The sequence below is a fragment of the Lycorma delicatula genome, chromosome 9 (assembly GCF_047948215.1).
Source record: "Lycorma delicatula isolate Av1 chromosome 9, ASM4794821v1, whole genome shotgun sequence".
NCBI classification, from domain to species: Eukaryota; Metazoa; Arthropoda; class Insecta; order Hemiptera; family Fulgoridae; genus Lycorma; species Lycorma delicatula.
The window spans coordinates 84083792-84111507 of NC_134463.1; the positions used below are offsets into that span (position 1 = coordinate 84083792).

Consider the following 27716-nt stretch of genomic DNA (forward strand, 5'->3'; position numbering starts at 1 on the left):
TTATATGCTAGCCAAACCACTATTTTTATGGTGGTATGTGAATACTTTATTTGCACAAGAAGTCTCACACAGATGGTTATAGGAAGTTATGGAAAAATAGTTATACTCTAAAGCAACAGTTCACTAATCTAACTGTAGACTTTTTAATTAAGGCATTGTTTAAATCGTTAATGGGTAAAGAACTTTTTAATGTTATTTAATGCAGTAAGAAAAATTATTCCAGAATTAATCCCTGTTTTACATTTTTTGTTCTCACCCTGATTTAAATCCAAAAACGCAAATACATTGAAGATGCGATGTGCTATCAAAGAAAAATGCAGTATTTTTTTATAAACCTTATATTGTATTTCTTCCAAGTGCATGATACATTACATAAAACCACCTGTACTGTTCTACTCTTTTTAATATTTCAGTAATAATAATAATTGTTATTTTAAAATAAGGCAATCTCCAACATTCTCCTATTAACGAATGCTTACCAGTCAGTATTTTTTCAAATTTTAATAATTTCAGATAAAATAAACACCATGAATTAATCAACACATCTATTTTTTATCCTTGATCTGTTACCTTGCTCCCAAATTTTTCTTCCTACATTTTATTATATAACTTGAAAAGTAGGAGGTATAGACATACTTTTTAATCCCTTCCCACAGCTCAGCTTGCTTGGGCTGTGGGAATCTTGGTATTTTTAATCTAATCAGCAATGTGATTTTTTTTTACAATTTATAAATAACTCATAGTCCTATACATTTCACTCTCATAATCATTAAAATGTTGGATAATTTATGCCACTTTGCATTAAATAATTAGATTATTATGTAGACAACTTTGCTTATCTTCAGTTTGAAAAAAGTTACAACAGCTATTAAAAAACATTTATAATCTACTTTAATAAAATATACTTTTTTTATTGTTAAAAGATTAATACATTTATTTAGATTGAAATCACTTCAGTAAGATTCATTACTAGTCCTAAATGGACCGCCATTACAACCTTATTACCCCTTCATTGTATCTTTAAAACGTTTAACAAGTTTAGGAACATTAGTTAGTTATTGTTTTACATAATGGGTCTTCTGTAGGGCATATAGAATATCTGAAGGCAAGTGGAAATAGTCAATGTTTGCTTTTCCTGAGAGTAATGATGTTAATTGGTAATCCAGTCCCAACACTGAACATAATGAAGGTGTTCTTGTAGTGCTGATTATTATGCATTTCAGTGGGCTTGTAATGATGATATACAACAGTATGTATATTCGGCTCAGTGAAGAAAAAACAGGATAGCAACATTCTTAAAATTCAAACCTAATATACCACACTTCATGTGCCTTGGATATTTATTTATTTATCATGATTTATATATTATTTATGATAAACACGCACTATAAAGAGGAAAATGAGATGAATAAATGTATGAATGCACTGAATCTTAAGGGTCAATTATAGCAATACATTAATCTACTGGATACAAGCATCAGTTCTAAGGTAACCATAAATAACCTACCAGGTTGGTCTAGTGGTGAACACGTTTTCACAAGTCAGCTTATTTCCAAGTCAAGAGTTCCAATGTTCAAGTCCTAGTAAAGGCAGTTATTTTTATATGGATTTGAATACTAGATTGGATACCAGTATTCTTTGGTGGTTGGGTTTCAATTAACTACACATCTCAGGAGTGGTCAACCTGAGACTGTACAAGACTATACTTCACTTACACATCATCCTCATTCATCCACTAAAGTAATACCTGATTGTAATTTCTGGAGGCTAAACAGGAAAGGAATGTTAACCAAAACTAACATTAAAGTGATTGTTAAAAATCTCACAATATTTCTCATAAGAAACCTTAAAGTTTGGATTAAGCTGAACATAAAGATCATGCAATTTTTCAATATTCATATCTTTCTCAAGGGACATTTTAAAGCTGTCATGAAGACTGTAGTGAGCTTTATGGCTTTTGAATGATTTGATATGATCACACACTGTTTTAAAAGTATCAGGTTTTACTTTATGAGGCCTGTTGGTGTGTTTTCCCCAACCGTCAGCAGGGGCTTGGCCTTTTGTAGCCAATGCGTATTTTAAAGTAATAGTTTACCTATTTGTAATGCCATGCATTGACATAAAAACTTTGAAACTAACTTGTAATTCTGCAACTTTTCCTTCTCTCTTAACTTGAATTTTATAGGGGTATCTGCAATCATTTGTATTTGTCTCAGTCAGATTGAGCCTAGACCTAAGTCTGGCTACTTCATCAACAGAAACTAGTTCACTTAAATGACAATTCTGGGCATCATAGCTAGGTAACAGATTAAGTTCATTAATTATTTATATTCTTTCATCTTCTGAAGTTATTTCAATAGTAATCTTTTGCAGTTGCAAGGATCACCGGCAGTTAAAGATTGGTTTCTTATACGTTTGGTGGCATCTACTAACCAGCACTTGTGCATTTTAGATGTTACCGGAGTCGAGGGTTAAAGTGGTACCGCACGTTTGGGTTATTGTTTAAATAATCAAGTTTTTTATTACTGTTAATTACTTGTTACTGTTACTTGTTAATTAGTCTAGATTAGAGGTGGAAGCGGGGGTAGGGTTAAGTTTGGTTAATCTATATACATAAGTATAAGAAGCAAACTTCTGGGTTATTGTACCAGCTGATATAACTATATTTATTTATTTTATAAATATAATTTAACCAAACTTAATCTAAGCTCATTTAGCAAGCTAACCTTGACTAATTAAAAAAGTAGTAATGTTTTGAGTAATTAAACATAAAATTAGAATATAGGTTAATCTGTTCCTACACCAACAACTGAAACAATTATTATCCTAAAACAATAACTAATTTTAAAGCGCACAAGTGCCTGTTAACCTACCTGCTCTTTCCCGCTTTTTAGTTGGAAAACAGTGGGATCTTGGTCACTAGTGATTCTGTAATAATCACACACCTTATCATCAACGCAAAACAATATTTACTTGTTATTATACAAACAAAAAACAAACAAACATAACCTCAAAGTTATGGCGCCTTTTGATCTTTCTTTTCCTGTTTAGCCTCCGGTAACTACCGTTTAGATAATACTTCAGAGGATGATATGTATGAGTGTAAATGAAGTGTAGTCTTGTACATTCTCAGTTCGACCATTCCTGAGATGTGTGGTTAATTGAAACCCAACCACCAAAGAACACCGGTATCCACGATCTAGTATTCAAATCCGTGTAAAAATAACTGGCTTTACTAGGACTTGAACGCTGGAACTCTCGGCTTCCAAATCAGCTGATCTGGGAAGACGCGTTCACCGCCAGACCAACCCGGTGGGTCAAAGTTATGGCGCCTACAACACTGAAACGTAACAATAACAATCGTATGTCTACAGTAAGGGGGGGAATTCCGATTTTTCTTCAAACTGATGGAGGGGACTATGATAATTCTTCCAGCTGAGGCAAGGGACTATGATCGCTTTTCCGTACCACCTGTTTTCTTATTATTATTATTAATTACAATTATTATTTGTACTACGATCGTTGTTATCGAGTTTACCCAGTACTGTGTTGTGGTGCTCTAATTGAGCTTTCTGTCGAATAAGTATCTGAAAAATCGATTTCTGAAGCCTTTGATCATTTTTCCCTTGGACCCTTTAAATGTAATCATGTGTACATTTGAATGTGTGTGTGTGTGTATGTGAACTGGAATATATATATATATATATATATATATATAAAGTTTATACTTATATATTCATATTTAGAAAAATAACATAATTATTTTTATTTTGAAAGAAAATTAAATCATTTTTTAATTAAAAAAAACTGAAATAAAAGCTGAAGAAAAAGTAACATAGAAATAAATGTTTAAGAGAACTATTGATGACTAGTCAGAATAATCCAAAAAACATATAAGAAGTTACTAACAATTGCTCCCTCCCTATTGTTTTATAAAAATATTGATATAACTTCACCTTTTATTGCTTCATTTTACAATTTATTTTATTTTTTTTTTAGAACTAGAAGGAGGTAATAAGTAATATAAAGAGTGGGGGAAATAGAAAATGAAAAAGTAAATGTTACATAACATCACATCTAAATCAAGAATTGAATACAAGCTTCATTCTTGGGCCATTTACTGAACAACTTAGTACTGTTTTACTGTTATACCTTGTTTTCTTCCAGCTACTAAGAAGATTATAAGACTGATTACCAGCAAATAGTTTTATTAAAAGTATGTACCCATATTAAATATTTTAATTGTAAGTGTATATATAATTCATGTTTATCAATTTTTATGAAACTACTTTTAAAAAATAGAACTTTTTCAAGTTGTAAAATAATATATTTTACAACTATCATTTAAAATAAAATAATTAATTTTTTTATAATTATTTTAATACATACATCCTATTTGGCAAATAATAATACTTTTAAGGAAAAAATTAATTTTAATTAGAATAAATTAGAGACTACATTAAGTTTTAGATAAGTTATATAACTTTACACTGTAAAAAAATTATTACTATGAGATAGATATTCTCTAATGTTGATGTTTACTAATATGTTTGAATGATGATAAACCTTGATTGGAATATTTGAAATTATTATATAAATATATATATATATATATATATATATATATATATATATATATATATATATATATATATATATTTTATAATAGTAAATTATTAAATTAATTTATCTTTAAAATTCTTTTGAACTAAAATATATTTTTGACATCAGATCCTAACTTTACTTTCAATTATAGGCTTGGCATTTTCTTATTTATCACTTTACTTTTTTCCTTTTTTTTTATAATTGATTTATCAATGTTTTTCAGTACTTTTCTCATTATAACACAGTACTTCAATCTAGGAAGTAGGGATTATTATGTTTCTCTTGATAATTTTAATAAATTATAGAACCATTTAAAAAAATCATAAAAATTAATTTTACAACCCTATAATTAGTTTGTAAATGAGTTTGTAGATAGATATTAATTAAAATAAACCCAAATTTTGTTCATGCTCTTAATTTGAACAAATATTATATTATTTGTTGTTTATATGTACATTAAAATAATTTCAATTATAATATCTTCAAATTGTTTTTGTACTGATTTTATTTATTATCACACATTTGCTTTACTATTATTTCATTTTTTTTCTGGTGTTAATATGGATTTGAACTTCTACTTTTTTATTTATTGATTTTTTTATTTATAATGGTTCTTTTTTCTTCCAGACAAATTTTGACCGAATTTTTTTAATCCATTAAAAAAAGTTGTTTATTATTATTCCTTTTTCTTTTTTATTCTTTAAATCTGTAAATTAATATACTTCTAATTGGATCTTGTTATATTAATTTGTTTAGATAAGGTGAAAGTTCTCAGAAACACATTAATAAAACATATATTTTATTCAGACCAGTATTTAATAATATATTATGTAAATAATTGTACAAAAAACAAGTTTGTGTGTTACACCATAAATTAAAAGCTTGCTTTTAAAAGTACAATATTATTAAATAAAAAAAGAAAAGTAGTTAACATTTTTGTGGATATCAACAGGTACCAACAATTCCTTATTCAGATAGAACAGGTAAGTCATATTTAAGAACAAAAACTGCATATTATACAAAAAGTTTAAATTTGCATAAATTTTTTTTTTAAGTTTAAAGTTGCATATTGTACAAAAAGAATTAAATTTTAACTATACAAATAACCAATTATTTTATTTTTTATACTTTCTTTCCAAATGGCAATAATTATGACAATAATTTAAGGTAAAATTAAATCAAGAAAACGTTATTAGTTGACTACTCCATATACTCATATATTGATTATTCAATTTTATTTTATACGTACTACATATTTATAACTTATAATTTACTATTCATTGCCACAATTTTTCAGTCCACTACCCCACAAAAGAAATTATTTAAATCATAGAAAACTTTAATTTAACAGACTCATTATTCTTCTCCCAAATTGTAAAAAAAAAGAAATATAATGTACATTGTTTTTGTTGAGATAGTTAGCAATGATATTAATTAAAAAAATAAACTAAGTTAGTGAAAATATAAATATGGGAATCATTGTCAACAGGTTGAACTGAAAATGTTTAGAAGTTTTTAAAATATTATTAAATAATTTGGCCAGTTTTTCAGAAGTTTCAAATATAAAATATGTATTTATATATTTTTTTTAATCAAGATTGTTTAATGTTCAAGGAAATTCAAATTATACCTACAAATTAATACATTTTTAGTACATAAAATTACATATGTAGCCAATAAAACAATAGAATTGAAAAGTAGAGAATGAACTTAAAAAAATCAACTGGTTTTCTTCTGTTTCTTTTTTATTTATTTTATTTTTACCTTTTTAAAAGATAAAGTATGCTTAAATCAAGTAGTATTGTATTTTAATTTAACAAAAATAATTCATTTAATTTTTGTTTAATTCAGCTGCTTTCGTGTATATAATTCTTTCTTGCTTGTTTTTATTAAATTTTATTTATTTTAATTTTAATAATAGAACTATAAACAAAAAAGGATTGTAATAAATACAGAATAGAAAAGATTGGAGAAGGCTCCAAACTTACAAAGTGTTGTACCAATAAGAAAAAAAACATTTTTTTAAAATGCATTTCTTGGGTTTTTGTATTTTGTTACAATCATTATTTACTCCTGATTTTTCAACAGAAAAAACTAAGAATCTGTTCAAGAGAGAAATTAAATAATTTATTGTATATTTATCCTTCACTAGTAAAATTATCAATACTGCTGAAGAAATACGAACACAATTAGATTAAGTATTTAATTAAAACTCTTTTGAACATCCTTCTCTACTTATTTTTTTTATTACCCCTCTTTTTTACTACTTCCTTACCTAAACTCAACTGTCTGTAAAACTATTTTGATCATAATGTAAACTTATATAATCAAATGTAAACTTATATAATCATGTTATGTAATCACTCTTTATGATGAACCTATTTACTTCTCATATAGTGAATTTACAAAGTTTTACTTATTTATTATTCTACTTGCAATAGTATTTACCAAATATATACTAGTTGTTAAAATAAAATGAAATAAATATTCCTTGAATAACATAGTTATTTAATAAATTATGTATATAAAAAAAAATTAACATATTTTCTGTTGTTACATAACACCTAAGTCTATTAATGTATAATCCTGTCCAGTTTTTCGTCAAGGTCGCAGGCACAACGTTGTTCGAGAAACCACAGTTTTGCCAGTTTCGCAATATTAGGCTGGGGTTTATCAAATTAGTGAATGGTGTTATAAATAACATAACCCAAGGTTGTTCATTATTACAATTTTGACCTGTGTACGAATGCCGATATCAGCTGTTTTGTCTGTCAGTTCTCTGCGTGCGTTGGATATGTTAGCTTCGGTGCTGTGTACATTGTTCTTTTATTGTCAATAAATCGTCGAGTCAAGCTCTTTACATGATTTAAGTTATCTAAAGACTTTATTTAATTTTTACTTTCTGCTCACGGCTGTTTCTGTATTGTCGGGAAAGCTAGAATTAGATTATTTTTTAAGTGAAATGTTGTGCTCGGTAAGACTGGTCGTGCTATGTGTTTTCGTACTGTAAGTTAATTATGTGTTTGAATTCCTGTGTTTTTTTTTTGTGAATGTAATGCTTATTCAGTTATGCTCAGTTAAAAGTCTTCTGTTCTTGTAACACAAATGTTATTTACCATATTGTTTTCCTGTATTACAGTTGATGCATAAACACTTCTTGCGTTTCTGGTATAATTATAAATTAAACAAATTTTAAATAATGTTTATGTGCTGTTTGATTTTTTTTTCTCTCTTTCGTAATCACTACCCAATCCAGACCATCAGATTCTCTCAGAACATTTTTGGTCCCCGGGCCGGATCTGGGTAGTGAATTTTGTGGACTATCCATAAGTCGCTTAAAACAGTATCTAAGGACCAGCCTCAAGGGTGAGGCAGCTCAACTGATTAACCATCTCCCGATCACAGGTGACTCATTTAATATCGCCTGGGGATTAGTCTCTGCTCGCTACGACAACCCTCGCCTGCTCATCTCCACTCAGATCACTAGGATGCTCGATGTACCACCCATGGCCATCCACTCAGCCAGCCATTTGAACAGGTTGCTCTGTACTACCACTGAATCGCTCAACGCTCTTCAGGTGGAATCGCTCACCAGTGGATAATTGTGACGCTTTTCTTGTGATCATCATCAGTAAGAAACTCAGCCCAGCTCTCCTTGAGGCCTGGGAATACAAAGTCGGTCAATCCACGATTTTCCCGTCCCTGTCGGAGCTGCTCAAGTTTCTCGAAGGTCGAGCTCGTGCCATGGAGGCCATCGAAGCCCGGACAGTTGCGTAGGTTGATGCTCGGCCTTCTGGGTCATTTCAGAACCGCTCTCGCCCTTCTCAGCAGACATCACTCTCAACACAAGCGGTGTCTCATGCCACCAGCGCTTCCAAACCGCACAGCTCAGCTCAAGATGGGAATTCATCGGGTGCTGAACGGTTACCTTAATCTCCGCCAGGGTGATCATTACATCGCGTATTGCCGCTCTTTTCAGCAGCTCTCGGTATCGGAGCGCCGACAGTTCATCACACAGCAAAGTTTTTGCTATAATTGTCTGGGTCATGTTGTGCAGTTAATTATGTGTTTGAATTCCTATTTTTATTTATTTTTTTTTTTTGTGAATGTAATGTTTATTCAATTGTTCTCAGTTAAGTCTTCTGTTCTTGTAACACAAATGTTATTTACCATATTGTTTTCCTTTATTACAGTTGATGCATAAACACTTCTTGCGTTTCTGGTATAATTATAAATTAAACAAACTTTAAATAATGTTGATTTTTTTTCTCTTTCGTAATCACTACTCAATCCAGACCATCAGATCCTCTCAGAACAAATCCATTAATATAAATATATATACATATATAAAATTATTTATACTCTCTGTTTTTAGACAAGAGTAAATAAATCAATTAATTTTTAATTATAATAATTATATTTTTGTAATATATAAAATAATAATATTATATTTTATATCATAATTATATAACAATATTATAATTATATATTATATTGTAATTATATTTTTTATTATAATTTTAGTATTAATATATAGTAAATATTTCTTCTGATAATTATGAGATATCATTTAAGTTTATTAAAGTTTGGTTATATAGGTTTTTATTAACAACATTTTTGTAATTTGTGGTTTAGCTTCCAAACAGTAAAATTAAAAAAATAATTTTAAAGTTTTCTTTAACAATTTATGACTTAATATATTTATTTAGATGAACATCAGGTAAAGTGGTGATCTTGTCAAGACTCATGTAAAAAAGATTTCTACATAGAACTATGGAATGAAAATTTGATAAAAAGTGAAAAATCATAGGTCTTACCAAGATTTGAATTTTGAATATAAATGATAGATGTAATTTTAACAAATGTATTATAACCCTCAATTTATATAATTACACTTGGCTTACAAGATCTGGGAGCTCCCCCTCCCCTAAATCTAGTACAAATTAACATTAGCAAAATACTTATATCAATGAAAACCACCATAAACAAATATAATTTTTTTCTGTGGCACAAAGTATATCAAGAGTCTTACAGACCAACACTAAATATCTTTGAGTAAAAATTCACTTCTTAATGAGTAAATTTTTACTGTAAATTATTTATATACGTATAGTAAAATTAGTTTTTTACTTTCAAGTTATATAGTTATACTGCACATCTGTACAGTATACTATTTAAGGGTAAATATGCTAATTAAGCCAAATTTTTCATGTCATGAGTTTTTGTAGATCTTGACATTTCATTACTCCTGTAACCAAAAAAATGTGTTGGCCTGTTTTTTTGCTTGACGTTTCCAGACAATGGGGTTGCATATGGAACATTCATGCTATTTGATTTTGGTTCCAATTCTTCATTGGAGTCAGGGAGATATGGAATTGATGGATAGTACGTCTCAGGATAGAAAAACTTTTTTCTATATATCTTAATGCCCATTAAATAGATAAGATGATTTCTGATTGTGTTTGGTTTTATCCAAACCCCCAAGAAGGGTAAGAACAAAAAAACTCTCTTGACATTATTGTCATTTCTGTACTTGAAGCCATATTCGTGTACTAATTACATGATTCCATTAAATAAATATGTGACATTACACTAATATGTTACTTCGGTTATGTATCTGGGCAGTTTAATTCAAGGATGGGGATAATAAGCTAATCCTTTTTTTTTTTATTACTTATAGTTTTGCTTGATATTTTTTGACTGGATGAATAGGTTTTTATGAAATTTTGTATGATGACTTTTGAATATAGATGTCATTTAATACTGGTTTCAATTGTTCATGAAAGGAAGATACACTCACCATGAATCCCAAATAATATTACTCAAAAAGTAGATTAATACTTTTTAGATATAATTTTTTATCTACATAGTTTGATGTTCCACTTAATTTTTCTCCTAGGTAGTAGTCTATTGAGAGCAAATGTTATAGTGGTCAGAGATGTATAACTGGTGGTTTTTTTATTTAACATAAAATTTCTAATTACTCCATTATTTTTTAAAGGCTTAGTTTCTTTAAATCCTCTTATTAAAATAAAATTAAAGGATTTCACTTATTTACAAGAATCTCTAAGTGATTTGTGTTCAGGATTTTTAAAAATGCATTTATTAAACCATACTTATACAAATAATAAATAGTACTTATTTAAATAATAATCCATACTTTAATAGTGCCATGTTAAAAAAATATGGCACTATTATTATTCTAATACTCAAAAAGCATATTGATATTATTTTCATAAATATCATTAAAACTGGTACTGATCTTAAAATAAATAAAATAATAAACAACTCAGATATTTGTGGCTCCTGATAAGCTTTTAAAAGGATGAAAGTATTCATGAAAATTCTCAAACAATTCTATAAAAACTGGATTTCATACGATAAAATATTTGTAATAATAATTACAAAATAAAAAATAAATAGCCACGCGCGTATTTCAAATTCAACTTCTAATAAAGAAATGACAATTTGAAATGGCTCGACTGTGAGAACTCGAGCAAGCGATCGGCTCATTTCGGGCGAGTTCGTGGCTCCTCACCGTCCTGTCTCGAGACATAAGTATTCCCTGGAGGCTAAACAGGGGAAAAATTATAGTTCTATTAATCAGTAATATAGACACAGAAATGAACCTGTTTTAATGAAAGGTTATTCAAAAATTTGTGTGTACCTGTGTCCATTAAGCTGTAAAATAATCTACTAAACATTTTACTACTGTTGTACGGAGAACCAAAATAAAGAGATGTATAATTACTCTGCATATCCTTACATCAGTAAGATTAAGCATTAATTTTTTACAAATCTAATCTGCCGAAATTAGAAGTTGTATTGTTGAAGATGAATTATCGTTATTTAAAATCTCCGAACAACGAGATTTTACTATACATTTTAGCAATTAATTGCAAAAGGTGTTTGTACATTTGAAAATTACGTAAAATATTTTAAGGACATGAAAAATACCATGGTGAGATTCGAATCTAGTACCTTCCAAATTATCATCATTATTATAGGAAAATAAAACTACTTTCAAAAACATTTTAAAGAAATCTTACTTAAAATTGAAATTTAAATGACTAATTCGGGTTTTTTACAATCATCATCATCATTGACACTGCAGGAAAATGTTCTATATATTAAAAAATAATAATAAATAAGTAAATAAAAAATAAGAAACAATAATTATTAAAAGATAATAAACCACAAAATTTATAAAAGCTAAAAACCAACATTTGACCCGAAATAGCGGCATTACCGGAAGAAACATTGGTTTTAACTATGCAAAATATGTTAAAAAGAGCCCAGATTTGTAAGCGCTTCAGATGAGATCAGCATCTAAAAGATATTTTCTAAACCTAATTCAGTAAATTATGTTTTGAGTTAAATTTAATTTAAAGATAAAATGATCAGTTTTGAATTAATTTATAATGAATTAAAAAAAGCTGAGTAGTTACTTTCGGCCCATCTGTAGATACTTTTTTCAAGTTTTATTTCACTAATTGTATAGCGTAGCTATATTGTACTGTTATTAATAACGATAATATTAAATGGAACTTAAGTTTACTCATCAACCTATTTATTGATTTAAATCAAGTGTAATGAAGTGGTATGTGATATCATAGTGTAATTTAGGTATTAGAGTGCATTGAAATCTAATATTTATTTTCTTTTATTTATTAATCTATATTTTATTTAATGACAATATAGATACAAACTATTTTTTTTTTGACTCGTTTAATTTTATTTTTTTGAAAAAAAAAAGAAATGTATTAATGAATACTGCCTATTAACTTTGTAGTCCATTCAAGAATAAAACACTATAAATTGTCTTAAGACAATGGTTTTCAATTACAGTCTTTATTGTATAGATCGAATTACTGTATTAACAAACAGTTAACATTTACTATAATCAGAGGATACATTGTACGTATGAAAGGAATGTATACTCAGGTACACTAATTTAAAAACTAAAGAAATTTTAGGAGCATTGACTACTGTGATCACTGACGCCTTTCCACATTAGAAAAAAAGAAAGAATGTCTTTTTCCCTAACAGATAAAAACGCTAGCGTCATAATCAGAAGATTAATCTAGTCATAACAGATCTCCTGCTGCTTCCGTAATCCCACGAGCGAAATATAAAATAACTTAGCTTGATAAAAAATCCCTTCTTTTTTCTTTATCACCAAATATTTCGGTATCGCTTCACTAACCTTTGGTCGAAACTTGGTTTGATCCTTTTTTCCTTATTACTGAACTTTACACTTTTCTTCCTTCCCACCCAAAAACAAAGGATCCACTGGACGAAAGTTATTACGTGGGCCTTCTGCTACGGAAGTCGTGGAAGCGGAAGATTCCATAAACCTGTGAGTAGGTTCAACACGTCCCCAGGTGCGGGCGGAGAGACAGATGGGCGTGTCCCGGATCATTGATCCCGCCTGAGTTTCTCCCGCCTCCCACAGATTTAACTCGGGTCGGGGAGTCAGTCCTGCCTGGCCCCTATACCGACATTTCAGAGCTCGTACGTAGCAGTAATGGCTCCGATACCCTTACCCGTGGTTCAATCCCTGCAAGAGCCGAAGCGACCGATTTAGGCTGAGCGGCGCAAGACTTCGACAGAACTAATCTCGCAGCACCCTACCCTCAACTCGGTCCACAACTGCGAAGAGGGATGAGCACTCCTCGTCGGCACTCCGCCCGGCGTCGGTAAAACAGATCACGGTCATGTAAACCGCTTCCACCAAAAACAGCGAAACCGAGAAGCACAATCACAATCGGCTCGTGACTGCCAATCTCATACTCCATAAGAGAGCTCCGAATAAGACCATCGCCCTGTTGACCGACATAAGTGAAGATACCGAAATACTTTGTCGTCGCCCGCCCCGGACGTCTGCGTAGATGTTATCCTACGGACGAGGGGTTGGGTTTTATTCAGAGAAATAAGTTATCACTCGCTATCAGGATATTGCTAGGAACAATTTGTGAATGGATAAACTTAAGGAACGATAGATAAATTTTCAACCTGGGCAGTATGGACTTGAAGTATTCTGCTTTAAGACAATTTGAAGCAGGATTAATGAATGATAAGAATGTATCATCAACTTCATAATCAAATAAACTCTAAAATATAAAAATTTATTCTTTCAACTGTTTCAAAGAAAATTAAATAATCTTTAATAACTTATTGGGTCAGATAAATCAATTTAAAAAAATTATTAATTAATCAGTTAACTGAATTTAATGTTATTATATTTTTGTAAATGTTTTCAGAAAATATATTCCAAAAAGTAAAAAAAAACCAAGAGGAAACACAATGCGTTTGCTAATAAATAACGTAACAAGTAATGTAGTTAAATTCATGAGGTTTTCAACAACTATTCTTCCAAAAGTAAGTTAAGTACTGCAATTGATCAAAACTACATTACAATAACACACATATATATGACTTAAGTAGCTGGCTCTAATTACTACTTATATCAAATGAATTGTTTTCAAAATTTTTTATATTCAGGTTGCAGCTATCCAAAGTTGAAAAATTATATGAAACTGTCATTGTTTTTTTTTTTTAATTAGATTGGTTATTAAAAGTGTTAATAATAATAATTTCAAATTGAGTTTTAACGTGATGATAATAATTTTAGAACACATTTGATTTCCAAAATAGTAAATATAGTTGTTTGAGTAAAATGTATTTAAAACATACATTTTACTAATTTAAAACATTAGAGGTAATGCCATAATATCGATGTGTAAGCTAAAGGTTTAACTTTCAAATTGTATACGAGTGCTAAATCATCTTAAATATTTGTGAAAGAAATTTTTCAGAAGTAAGCATTATCATTTTATTAACTCTTTTTTTCTAAAGAATTAAAATTGATATTTTAAAATTCTAAAAATTAATATTTTGATATAACACACAGATCAATTTTTTAAAAGTTTAATTACATTATTTTACATGTTTTTTGAGTTCTCAATTTTTCTCTTTTAAACAGAAATGGGTACAGCAGCACATTTACCTACTTATGATGTGATCTGTATAATGCATTACGATGTACTAATCAGAATACAATATTTGTTTATTTAAAAAACAATTTTTATAAATATATTTATTTATTTAATTCATAATTCTAAAGTTAAATACTTTTAATCCAAAATATCTCTCTTAATGATAAAAAAATAAATAGAAAGTATGTAAATGACGGTAAAACAAAAAAAAACCAATAAAAGAATTTAGTAAGAAGAAAACATTCTTTTCATGTGCTTCATATGAAAATTATTATTTATTCCATATTCATTTTGTCTAATTTTGGTGAAAAATGCAACTGCCTCTTCAAAATGTATGGATAAATACAATGAAAATCAAATAGATTGTAATGATAAATTTATGAGATTGCCAAACAGCTGAAACTTTTATTTAAACTTTTTATTGTGGTGGTTTTCAGGTTGAAGAGTTTTAAGTTAAATGTGTTTGATTGAACTTGCTTGAAAATAGATAAGAAAAATAATCCTACTTATTTATGTAAAAAGGTTTTCATTAGAATTTCATTTTCATTAATATGATATTTTTTATGCATTATATTATTATTTTATTACCAATTGAATGCAATTCAGTTATAGTAAAAGTTGTCAGAAATTCTAACTTCTACAACAGTATGACATTTCAACTTTTTTTTTGTTTGAACTACACAGATATTCTTTAATGTAATGTGGTCTTTTCAATCTGTATTATATAACAAGAGACAGCTTTCTCACCAATTTTTTAAACTAGACACAAATCATATATATATATATATATAAAAAAAAGGTAATATTTGCAAGTGCTGCTGTTACATGGTTATTTATAAAGATTACAATTTTATTTTAAAATATAAAATAACGTATTTTGTTGACCTTGAAAATAAGTAAAGAACCACAATTTAATAAATGTTACAAAAAAGTAAGGAAAATGGATTTATTTTACACATATAGTAACAAGTATTTTTAATGTATATTTTTTTATTAACATTTTGCAAGAATTTAACAAAAGTGACACTAGTTCATAAATTTAAAATCACATATATTTGTAATATCCTTCCCTAGATTGATGATCGAATTTCTCACCTCACCCATTTACTTATGAACATTAAAACAAAATTCTCAAAAAATTTATTTTCCTTTAAGTAATATTTATAAATAGAAATGATAAAAGCATAAAAATGATAAAGTATACATAGAAATGGTCATAGTCAAGATCAAACAACACTAATTTTCAGCTTCTATTTTTTCCTTAAAAATCTCAAAACTTATAAATAAATCTCTTATAAATCTGATAATACAATTAACTGAATTGTTTAATTCTGTTTTTGTGTATTTCTTGCACTATTTAAAATTTTATTACACTCATTTTGGTTGTCTGAAATATATCCAGCTATATATACTTTGCTCAAACATAAAACTACTTTATTTTACTTACTTAAATTTAACAAAACATTTATTACTGGTATGAATTACTCATCACGATTTAAAAAACGTAAAAATATTGATGCACTATTGTTCTACTTGAGATGTCTGAAGTAGTGAAGGCTTTCCTAACATTGCAGGATGTATATCATAATAGGATGCCACAAATAGCACAAAGCCAGTCATCCAATTCCATTTTTCTCATCAATTGAACTTCAATGAATAATATAATATATGCTTAAATATATATATATATATATATTTTGTCAATTTTGAGACTCATATTCTTCTGTACTATTATATAAATATAAATAAATAACTTGATCCACTAAGTATAGAATAAAATTAAATTACAATGACACTTACCTTATATCATTATATACACACAAGACTACTTTCATGATTTTCTCGCATCTTCAGTTTATCCAATCTTTTAATTGTTCAGATAAAATTACACATTATAAATACACAATATTAACATAATAAAATCTTGATAAATAGAATAAAACAAAATTTGTTAAAACTTTGGATATAAACAATCAATCGAATAAAAAAGGAATTAAAATTAATTTTTTTTTTTTTAATTTAAAATCAAAATTCAAATTAAAGTTAAAGATTCCATGTATCAAAATATGTTGTCAAATTATATGTTAAAAAAGAATGAATATGTGTGTGTGGTTTAGCTAGCCAATACTATTTTACTGACGTTTATACTTTGCTCACAAACTTCAAAAATATATATATATTTATTTATTTATTAATAATATTTTTTTATCCTAAAACAACAATATTTTTAGAATGAATCAGTACTGAAACAAGATGAGAAAGAATCAACAGGACTGCATCGCATTAATAAAAACTGTAAAAATCCATTTGATCTCTTCAAAGATTGGTATGTAGCTCACCAATCACCCAATCAGATTGCATCTAAAGCTTTATGTTTCTCAACTGCTAACAAGTAAGTAAATTAATGTGTACATTAACTTTATTAGTGGTATTTTGTAGTTTGATAAATTGTGTGTGTGTTTACCTGTGCATTAATTAATTAAATTTGATAAATTATACTTTAAGTAATAAAAGGGTTCTTACCTTTTTTCCCCATTATTATTTTTTCAGAAGAATTCATCTTCCAAAAAATGTTTCTCAGAAGTTTTCAGCTTTTACTCATCATGTACATAAATAATGAAAGAATAATTGAAAAAAGAAATATTTAACCTACAAACTTATTTAAAGTATTTTCAGTTCCTTTCCTGCTTGTAGAGGTTAATTTTATTTTTCTTTCAATTTATTAAAATATATACAGTAAACATCATTTTATTATATCTATTCATTATTTGAGCAATAAAAGGCTAACATCCAAATCCAATTATTCATTTATTTTTTGTGATGGATGAAATGATTTTACTTTGTGTCAAACAGTAGCATTATAATTATGTTGGTATACCACACAACTTTCATATTGAATTAATGAAAATTAACTAGATAAAAAGGCATGTATATATTTAAGGGGATGTGCAATATTTGTTTATTATTTATGTGTGTATACATACTTAGTGATTTGATAATAAGCTACTTAAAATTATTTGCTACATTTATAATTTCAGTTAAGTGCCTCACATATTCTAATTTTTGTCTTCTCCAGAGTTTTAAATTTTATATATATGCCATTACTGAACAAAAATTCCAATTTAAAGAAGTATTTTCACTCAGTTACTTATTTAAAAAGTAATTATAATATTTCTAATTAATTTCAGGAAAGGAGAAATAAGTTCACGGACATTAATTTTAAGAAGGTTAGATGAAGATGGAATGGTTATCATGACTGATAACAGAAGTCGAAAAGCTAGAGACTTGGTAAATATCATATTAAAAAATGTATTGTCCTTTCTAGAATGATACAAATACAAAAAAAAAATGTTATTAATAATTTATGGGTTTTCCCTTTTTTTGAGAATTATGTAGTTCTTAGTAATTAAACTGTCACTTGAAATAGAATCCTATACATCTTACATAAGCTGAACTGGAATATGGAAATGAGGTATTGATGTACTCTATTCTATGCCCCTCCTCACCTTGCAAGGACACTCACAACAGTACACCAGCATATCCTATGCACATGCATAATTAATTATATTTACATTATACATACAGTTATTTACTGTAACTATTGCTATGAGTAATCTGTCGTTCTTGACTTTGACACGTGTATACTTGGACTTTGTCACTTCAGCTTATACAACCTTTACTCATTGATGGAGGATGATGTAGTGTTGCACATCCTAATATCTTGGTTTATGAGAAGTACTTCATTAATACTCATTCTGAAACTTATGTTTTTTTGAACTAATAACTTACAATCCACAAAATATTTTTAATAATAGTTTCTTAATTTTAAAGTCCACAGTAAGCAAGATGCTGAATTGACAACCATTTAACTAGTTAATGCAATTACCTAACTGAATTACTAACTCTTGAACTTGATAGGTTGCTTAATTCAAGGCTTAAGTGGCTCATTAGTGAAATTAGAATTGATCTTATTACCACCAGCCCTATTATTAATTAAAGTAATTTTAAATTATATTTTAATGAATAGGAAACACGTTAGATCCTGTGAATATTTTTTGAACACATGTTTTGACAAAAAAAGAATTTAAAACTATTGGCAGGTCTAGTAGCTTCAGAAAAGTATATAAGTTGTGCTCATAATCTGTGAATAGAACTATTTTTTAGGTGAATACATCTTTTCCACTTTATTTTTCATTTACTCTTTTTAGTCTCTGTATTTTTCATGACAAGTCTGAGAACTAAGTGAATTAGTACAACCTGAGTGTGGTATTAAGATTCTTAACACTACTTAAGGCTGAGTTTATTGTTTTTTTTTTTTTGTGTGGTGTGTTTGCAGTTCATAATATACATTTCAACAGCGGGAAAAATTTATTTTTTATTATGAACCATGTGGTGTTATAAAAAAAGAGTCAGATGTAACTATTTTTGTGTCTACATTTGTTGTCTTGATATCCAGCTACACCAGTAAATATTTGGTTCAGAGGATAAAACAGAAGGAAATGACTACTTTTCACTTTCCTTAATATATTTGTTACTTTTTTATTATATTTACAGTACCAAACAAAGACTTTTAAATAAAAAGTCAAATAAGTTGCAAAAAACAAAAAAATAATTCTTTTATTAATCATAACCATATTTTTAGTTTAATTTTATAGTGTATGCTCTTATTTATGGTCATACATGACCATACGTTCAAATACAGTCTTCTTAATATTATTATCAAGAGTTAATATAAGGTCATTGACATTATTGTATTAATCATTCATATTCTTTTATGAGATGTAGTTCATATTAAAGTTTTCATCTCAACACATTTCTTCAATTATTTCTTATGTGCTAGAAGATTCTTTAATATTGATTCACATTATTCAAGTAATCATTTCTCTCTTTTGTAGTATATAAATATATTTCAAGCTACAGGGGAGGTACAGAAAAAGAGTTTCCATACTAACACAAAGATCATTTTTTAACTTCCAATCTAAAATGCTGGTGTACATAGTTCTGACTTAGTCTTTTTTATGTTTCAAACTTTTACAATTAATAGACAAACAATTAATTAATAGAGAAACACACATTAAATTTATAGATTATGAGAAAGCTTTTGATAAAGTATGTAGATGGTCACTTTTTGATAATCTGAGATGATGTGGTCTTCCGATACATTTAGTACGGATAGATAGGAATTTATATAATAATTCAAAGCTATGTATGACAGGAAATAAAAGTATGACTGATTACAAATCGGGTCTTTGTCAGGGTTGTAGTACATCCCCTATATTGTTTAATGTATAAATGTATGTATTGATTAAGGTATTTTATTTAGTAGAAATAGATATATGTGATAAAATTAAGAATTTTAATCATTTAAATGGTGTCATAAAGAGCACCTTGAGAAATAAGGTGAGGAAGGATTCTTTCAAAATTCTACACAGTAATGTCAGTTTCTTCTTGCCTTCTTGGAAGAGAAAGTGGACAATGACAACTGCCTGTTACTTTTATACAGATTTGAATACTAGATAGTGGATACGGCTGTTCTTTGGTGATTGGGTTTCAATTAATCACACATCTCAGGAATGGTCGACCTGAGACTGTACAAGACTACAATTCTTTTAGATTCATACACATCATCCTCTGAAGTAATACCTCATGGTGGTTCTGGAGGCTAAACAGAAAAGAAAAGATGCCCAGAAGATATACAGTAGTTATACCCAATATATACATATATATATTTTTTATAGATAATATCTAATTTTATATTAGATAATATAAAATATCTAATTATTATCTAGTATACAATTTTGCATATATATATACTCATCTTAAAAAAAATCAATTTTCTTTTCTAGTGAGTTCATTGTTTCTTTATCTTTTGTACATAATCTTTAAGATAACTTCTTATACTATTATATAACTGCAAGATTGTTTATATTCATACACAATAAAACCCATTTTTTGAATACTGTCAAATGGTTCATTTTTTCCAAATCTTTTTCTATTTATCATTACTTTTTAAAAAAAGGTTTTTTCATCTTCTCTTTTTTTAGAATGAGAATCCATATGCATCTATGATTTTCTTGTGGATTTCCATGAAAGATGATCTAATACTTTCAAGACAGGTAAGTTTATGATACAATTTAATAAGTAATTTTCTCCCAGCAAAAATAAATTTGATTGGTTTGTATATTTATCCCCCTACCCCTACTTTAAAATACATTCACTGCTATTTTTTTTCCTCTATTTAACTACTGTGCTGATTTAAAAAAAAAAATAAATTATATTTGTTTATAACACTAGCATATATGGCTAGATTTTTTAGGTTTACGAGTTTTGTAACCTTGAAAATATGCAATGACACTACACATGCGTCAGCAAGTGGTATATAAATGTCTCCTACAGTTACTCAAACCGCCCATTACATCTTCATGGCATATAGTTTTCATTTGTTCTTCCATATTACTCAATGGTTTTTAAAATTTGAGGTTTAATATTCTGTCAGAGCAATGTTAGGTAGTTTTCTCAGGTTATAATTTACTGAAATCGTAATATAATTTCTCAAAAAAATTATCTATATATTTACATTGAAATTTTATCTTTTCCGAGTAATAGTTTTCTGATTTGCAATAAAAATTACAAAAATATTAGAAGACAAATGGTAATTAATTTTCATCTTTTACAATATACTCTTATATAGGCCTACCATTAGTTATGAGAAGGTAGTTTTAATTAGAACATGCAATTATGATTATAAACATTGCAGTTCATGAAAAGTAGAATAGCTGCCAAAAATTATACCAACTCATATAGTTTGTCACAAGTAACATGTATTTTATTGTAAAAATGGTAAATTTATTTACTATATTCTAACAATTATTTTTTAGGTTATCAAAAAAATATAGCCTTTATAAAAAAATTTATTATTTTAAAATATCTAAATTTTAAGAAATGATATAACCCTTTAGATATTTAAATTTTTAAACATATTTTGAAAGAAATAGTTGTTAAAAGTATAGTTAAAAGAAGAAGTTGTTAATCAAACACATGTCAGTTCTAATATCAGATTCAATTTTGTCTAGTCTTCATTTGCACGAGCTGCTGGTTCCAGAAGTGGAAGATTGCAATTCCATTTTGAAACAAAAATAAAAAAAACTGAAGTAAAAAGTTACAATATTGATATTACAAAATTATAAGCAATTTTTAGCATACTAATAATATCATGTTCCATTTTTTAATTTAAAAGATTTTCAAATTTAAAGAAAAAACTAAACCAGTTAGAATATAATTATGCAATATGAAATGAAAATTTAAATAAAATAAACAAAAAAATGAAGGCATATTGTATTATACTTTGCAAAATTTTCTTCAAGATAAAATTAAAATTTGGGGGTTAAATATTAGGGCCTAAAAAATCACATCAAAAACTAACAAAACTATGATTGTGTAATTTTATAAGTAAAATAGTTTTTTTTTTACATTTTACTATGATACAATTCCAATACTAAAAAAGTAATTGTTTTAGTTTCGTTTGTTCAAAGAATTTTTTAAGAAAAAATATTTTCTAAATATTTTTTGTTATTAATAAGGTAATATTAAACATTTTAAAAATAAATTAATAAAAAAAGTATTAACCTGATTTTCTGTGATCTTTGTTGTACAAAGCTGTATGATTATAAAACAACAAAAAAGTAAAAATGAATTACAAAACCAAACAGAAGAATCGTTTCTATGTACTAATACACAATAAAAAACCCTTACTGGATGCTGAAAAAAGAGTAGGAGAGATTAAAAAAATGCCTTACCCTTGACACATAAGCAGTGTCACATGCACGGAACAACCTGCCGTGGAATCATCAGTAGTGAATATGTTAATTCATGATCATACTTTAATACAATTATAATTTGTTAATACTTACAAAATTACAAAACAACCTACTGGCATTAGATGCATGTATAATCTAGATCTTTATCTAAAATTTTACAATAGGTTTTTTATTTTATTGTAAAACACCCTATATAATTTTCAAAATTCTGTGGTATTTAAAAAAAATAATATATAATTCAAATAATGTTGTACTTTTTCTTTTGTAATTTTTGTGTATATGATTTCTAGTAGTGAGTTAAAAAAAAATAAATTGGCACAACCCAGGATGGCTTTTATGCAGAAAAGAAGTCTGCTAGTATCAAACAAGAATCTGCACTTTTTTAATATTTATATTGAACTTAACACTTTTTGGTGAAACAACAAAACATGGCTAGAAAATTAAAAATAAATGTTTCCATATTAGTAGAGAGTATTAAAAATTAAGTGGGTTGATAGAGTATGAAATGGGTCTTTTAAAATAGATGTTTAAGATTGGAGATGTAAGAAGTTTGCAGCAGAATCTTGTAAAAAGAAAGACCAGGTAGAGCACATAAAAGGACCCAGGGTTAGTGAGTTTGGTTCTAGATGAAAGGGTAGACCCCTATTTTCCAATAATAGTATGTACTTTGCACTGTTCATCATCCCAGAGATGGGTACTAAAGATCCAAAGTAGCTGAAACATACCCAAAACATCTTTAAAGGATGCTTTACAACTTGTTTGATGTGTTTTGGCAAAACGCGCTCATCACTGCGTCTTCGCACTTGTGACGTATTTATACCCTGAACTAGAAAATTACCCTCATCAGAAGTACTTTTCTCAAAGTCTCAGCACTCCAGTTTTTGAATTTTTTGGCATAAAGAAGCCTTTTCTTCTTCATGGCGTCTATAAGAAGTTTTTTTCTTACAGGCTTCGTGCCTTGCGACTACTTTCCAGAAGTCTTCAGCATACAGTAGAATCATGAATTTTCATACCAGCTGATTTTAAGTCCTTGTAACTCAAAACTATTTTCCTGAGGTATAATTTTACTTATTATGTGTAAAATAGCATCATCTTTTAAGGTGGTTTTATGTTTTCTTCCACAGCGACCTTTTTGTTGTGGTGAAATTGTACCCATCTCAAGATTTTATCTAATTATCTTATTAACTACATCTAAACTAATCTTATACTCTGATGTTATGAGTCATACGTGAATGTTCAGCGAGTGTTATTTTGCTTCTTTTCTCAGGAGTTAAATCCATATTGTTACTTTTCTTAATTTATTAGCAAAATCACAAGGTCACTTACACTAGAAGAAACCAAAATAAAATAAGTAAGCAATACACATAACCTCTCAAAACAAACATGATACTTTCAGCCAATAATTGGAGGGAAACAGCTATACATCTGGAATCAGCGATGCAACATAACTAACTAAAAATTACCTCTTGTTCACATTAATATGCACAAGACTGTATTTTTTTGCCAGAAAAAAATGATTTTTTCCAAAAGAAGATGTTTTGCTAATAAATATTTAAAATATAACTGGAATACATTAAGGTTTCAATTGTGTACATTTCAATTGAGGTACAAAAGGGATCAGTCAAGAATTATTTCTTTCAAAATAATGATAATTAATAAATTAAATAGCTAATCTCTGGAATGAATAAAGTAAAGGCAACATTTGTAAGGCTAAATATCATTATACTGCACTTGACATTCTAATATACAACATATATATATTGAATATAATAATACAACATTATATTGCCAAAGAAGGTGGGAAACCGTTTTAATCCATTCTTTTCTTGCTACAAACGGTATAGGATGCTTGTTGAATGGCTATCTAATAGGTATCTAATTGGATATTGTCAAGAGTGACTTATTCTTGATAGAGTATCCTATGAGCATTATACTTATGGCAACTAACCAACATTTTCTTTTATATATAAATTATATTATATTATTGAATTAAATTATTAAATATATTATTTAGAACAATTTTAATTATTTTTTTCAATAATTAAAATACACTCAGGATAGGTATGCCAAAACACTTTATTTTAGTTGTGCTTTTGTTTTTAAATATATCATAAGCTAAATAAATTAAAATAAAAGTTAAATAGCTGTTTTTACTTTTTATTTTCTTAAATATGTAAATAAATATTTTTTCCCCCTTAAGGCAAGGATTGAAGGAAGTGTACAAAAATTATCTACTGATAATATGTTAGAGATTTACGATGCTGAACCATTATTTTGTAAAATACGAGCGCACATATGTCATCAAGGAACTACTGTTGATTGGAATCAGATGAAATATAATCATGACAGTTTGCTGCAAAAATATGAAGAAAATCAAACTGGTTTACCAAAACCAAATCATGTGTAAGTAATGTTATATATTTTATTTAAAAAAAAGGATTTGTATTGATACATTTGGTGGTTAAATTTAAAGAATTAACAACAATTGTATATAAATAATAATTAGGCATATATTTTTTACATTAGATTTTGTACAGAATAGTATTAATTGCCACTTAATTACAGCAGTTTTTTTTTTATTTCACGTAACTTTCGTGTTGCTATCTATATACATATTTGACAAATAATCTTAAAAAATTTAAGTAAAAATTAGATTTTTTTTTTAATGTTAAACAATTTTTTTTTAATGAATTTAAGAAAATATAATATTATGAATGTAACTAATAAACACATACTGGCTTTACAATACTTAAAATATAAACAAAAAATTAAATACACTAGAATAATAAGTAGGAATAGTTATACTCTGTATGTAGTATAATATTAATATATTATCACAACCATTACAGTATTGCTTATTATCACAACTAAAGTTCAAATAAATAATAAATACCTTTAATTTTTTTTAAAATGAAACATGAGTAGTCAGATATTCATATTTCCATAAAATAACAGCTTTCATTTATTTATTCTATTTCACATAAAAATAACATTTAAAGAAAAATATAATTTTATTTTTTATTTATTTTTTTAATATAAAAATGATTATTATATTTGTAATTGTTTATTGCTGACAGACTGATATATAATATTATTTTGTATCTTCTGATATTATAGCAACATTTATTATTAATGTAATAGTAATAAAACAAAATATCACAATACTTTACATAATGACTTCTGATCATGAACAGTTCATTTAGTTTTAATATATCAAAAACCCCAATAATTTTTTTGTGTTGTTCTTCAATTTTTCTTGATATATGCTTAAACACTAAGACTCCTGTAACATAAGTAATAATTATTTTTATCTTAATGACAATAATTCATAAGTTAATACAGTATTTTTACTAGATGTATTCATGTATTTTTATAAATTTATTCAACTGTTAACACATATTTATGCTTGATTATATAAAGCCTAGTGACAGTTAACGGTTTGGTTCAGATAGTCAGGTAACTTGTCAAGTTGTCTTACTTTCTATAGTTATAACGATCTGCTGGTTTAGTTACAATTTTTAATTTAATTTAATTATTTTAGTCAGTTGATACAGTGAATTTCTGTGTTACAGGGTTGCTTACAAGCTGATACCAACAAAAATGGAATTTTACGAATCTCTGGGTCAAACTATTGCAGACAGATTGCTTTATGTGAAAAATAATGCTAATTGGGATATCATAAGACTTGCTGCATAATTAACAGAAAAATATATATTTTTTTTAATGCAGTTTAATTTTAAACAAAACATATTTCATAAGAACGTGATGTTACTGCATAATATAGACCGATTATACACATTTTTATTATTTTCTCCAATTTATTGCTATTACATAATATTTCTTATTAAAATATATATATATATATTTTAATTTAATAAAATATATGTAAATTTTATCATTTGTATTAAGATAAAATCAAAACAAACTTTTGTTACATTAAATAATATATTTAAAAAAGAAAAATGTAAGAATGATCTAATGAAATAACATTTTACACCTTTTAATTATTTTACTTTAGATCATAATTAATTTATTATTGTTTTTTTTATTCCCCTACAGCATATTTATGTTCTCATATTTTTTATTTGATTATCAATTAATTGATACAACAATCTCACACTCTAAATAGGAGCTAAAAGTACATTGGAAAACATTACAGAATTTTTTTTTGTCTTAAAACTTTAAAAATAGCATTATTGTATTGTTGGTTACATCAGGACATTTCATTAATAATTTTTTTAAATTATTTTCATTAGCATTCATACACATTGTACACATGCTCATAATGAACAGTTATAAGTATGTAAATTTCATTAAGATCAGTAATTACTTGATATGCTAATCTAAACACAAAAAAAAAAAAATAGTCCTAGTATTTGCCTGGATGGCTCAAGAAAAACCATGACAAACCTTCATCATAGCAAGTATAACAAAATAAAATATTAATTTATGAAAAGAAAAATAATAATAGTAGTTAAAGTAAGTACTTAAAAATCACATTAATACATCAAAATAATAAAATTATGTTATTTATTTTTTATACAATTCTGTAGAAAAAAAATCATTAATCTTATAGTAAATAAATGGAAGGCATTTATCAAAATTCAACAATGGAACCATAATTTGCTCAACTCCATAGCGGAGTAGAGTTTCTGCCATTTATCAAAAATGGGTTCAAATCCCAATTAGACAAGTCATTTTTTATACATTAAAAAATGTACCTTTTATCACTAACTGTAATAGGACTGATAAGATGAATTTGCTACTGTAAGTGAAATAAAATAATAAGACATATTTTCTAGGTGGCCGTTTATTGCATTGTGTTAGGGCAAAAATAGTCAATTTGCTCACTTGATAAAGGCAAAATTTTTTTTTAATAGAAATAAATTACATTAACTAAATAAACTTAACACACACTGTCAAAATAAGTTTAATTAATTAGATTTAAGAAATATTATCCTAAAAATAATAAATAACTCAGGCTAATTCTATTTCTTTATTTAGCTTAATAGAATTTTTAGTCCTTTACATAACTGAGAATACAATCAACACGTAATAATTTATTACTAATGTAATGTTTAGAAATGAATTACAGATATAATTACAAATATTAACCAGAGTTGTGTACACAGACTATATCACGAGTTTAATTCTACACAATTGAGATTTCTGTACAACCCTTGTTTCAAGGAGAAAATTTTGACATGGAAAATGTCATTTCAATTTTTTCAAAGGGTTTTTCTATGAAGTCTCTGAATTCTAATCATTGGGGTATTACACAGTTTTAAAACGCTAT

The 27716-nt window shown here is 27.3% G+C and overlaps 2 protein-coding genes across 4 annotated transcripts in view; one reads left to right on the forward strand and one right to left on the reverse strand.

Annotated features, from left to right (window-relative positions):
- The first annotated feature begins 4065 nt into the window (after positions 1 to 4065).
- LOC142329760 (pyridoxine/pyridoxamine 5'-phosphate oxidase-like) lies at positions 4066 to 26239 on the forward strand. 2 transcript variants are annotated; one of them, XM_075374520.1, is made up of 8 exons: positions 4109 to 4216; positions 5362 to 5588; positions 13869 to 13986; positions 16835 to 16995; positions 17792 to 17891; positions 20648 to 20719; positions 24621 to 24823; positions 25993 to 26239. In XM_075374520.1, exons 3-8 carry the CDS (start codon positions 13912 to 13914, stop codon positions 26114 to 26116), a joined length of 735 nt encoding a protein of 244 aa, XP_075230635.1. In that variant the 5' UTR covers positions 4109 to 4216; positions 5362 to 5588; positions 13869 to 13911; the 3' UTR covers positions 26117 to 26239. The 2 variants fall into 2 exon arrangements, with proteins under 2 accessions (XP_075230634.1, XP_075230635.1); XM_075374519.1 differs by lacking the exon at positions 5362 to 5588 and having other exon boundaries at positions 4066 to 4216.
- Positions 24891 to 27716, reverse strand: part of LOC142329759 (protein lifeguard 2-like) — a 95759-nt gene continuing 92933 nt past the window's right edge. The window contains exon 9 of one of the 2 annotated variants that reach the window (XM_075374517.1): positions 24891 to 25703. The gene's annotated coding sequence lies outside the window, so the exon portion shown is untranslated. The remainder of the gene's footprint in view (positions 25704 to 27716) is intronic. The other variant, XM_075374516.1, reaches the window with a different exon arrangement.

Excerpts from the sequence above, each read along its gene's own strand:
- LOC142329760 (XM_075374519.1), top strand. The coding sequence starts at position 13,912 with ATGCGTTTGCTAATAAATAACGTAACAAGTAATGTAGTTAAATTCATG. Across the intron at positions 20,720-24,620 it reads ATCTAATACTTTCAAGACAG|GCAAGGATTGAAGGAAGTGT; the intron begins GTAAGTTTATGA and ends TTCCCCCTTAAG. Across the intron at positions 24,824-25,992 it reads TTACCAAAACCAAATCATGT|GGTTGCTTACAAGCTGATAC; the intron begins GTAAGTAATGTT and ends TCTGTGTTACAG.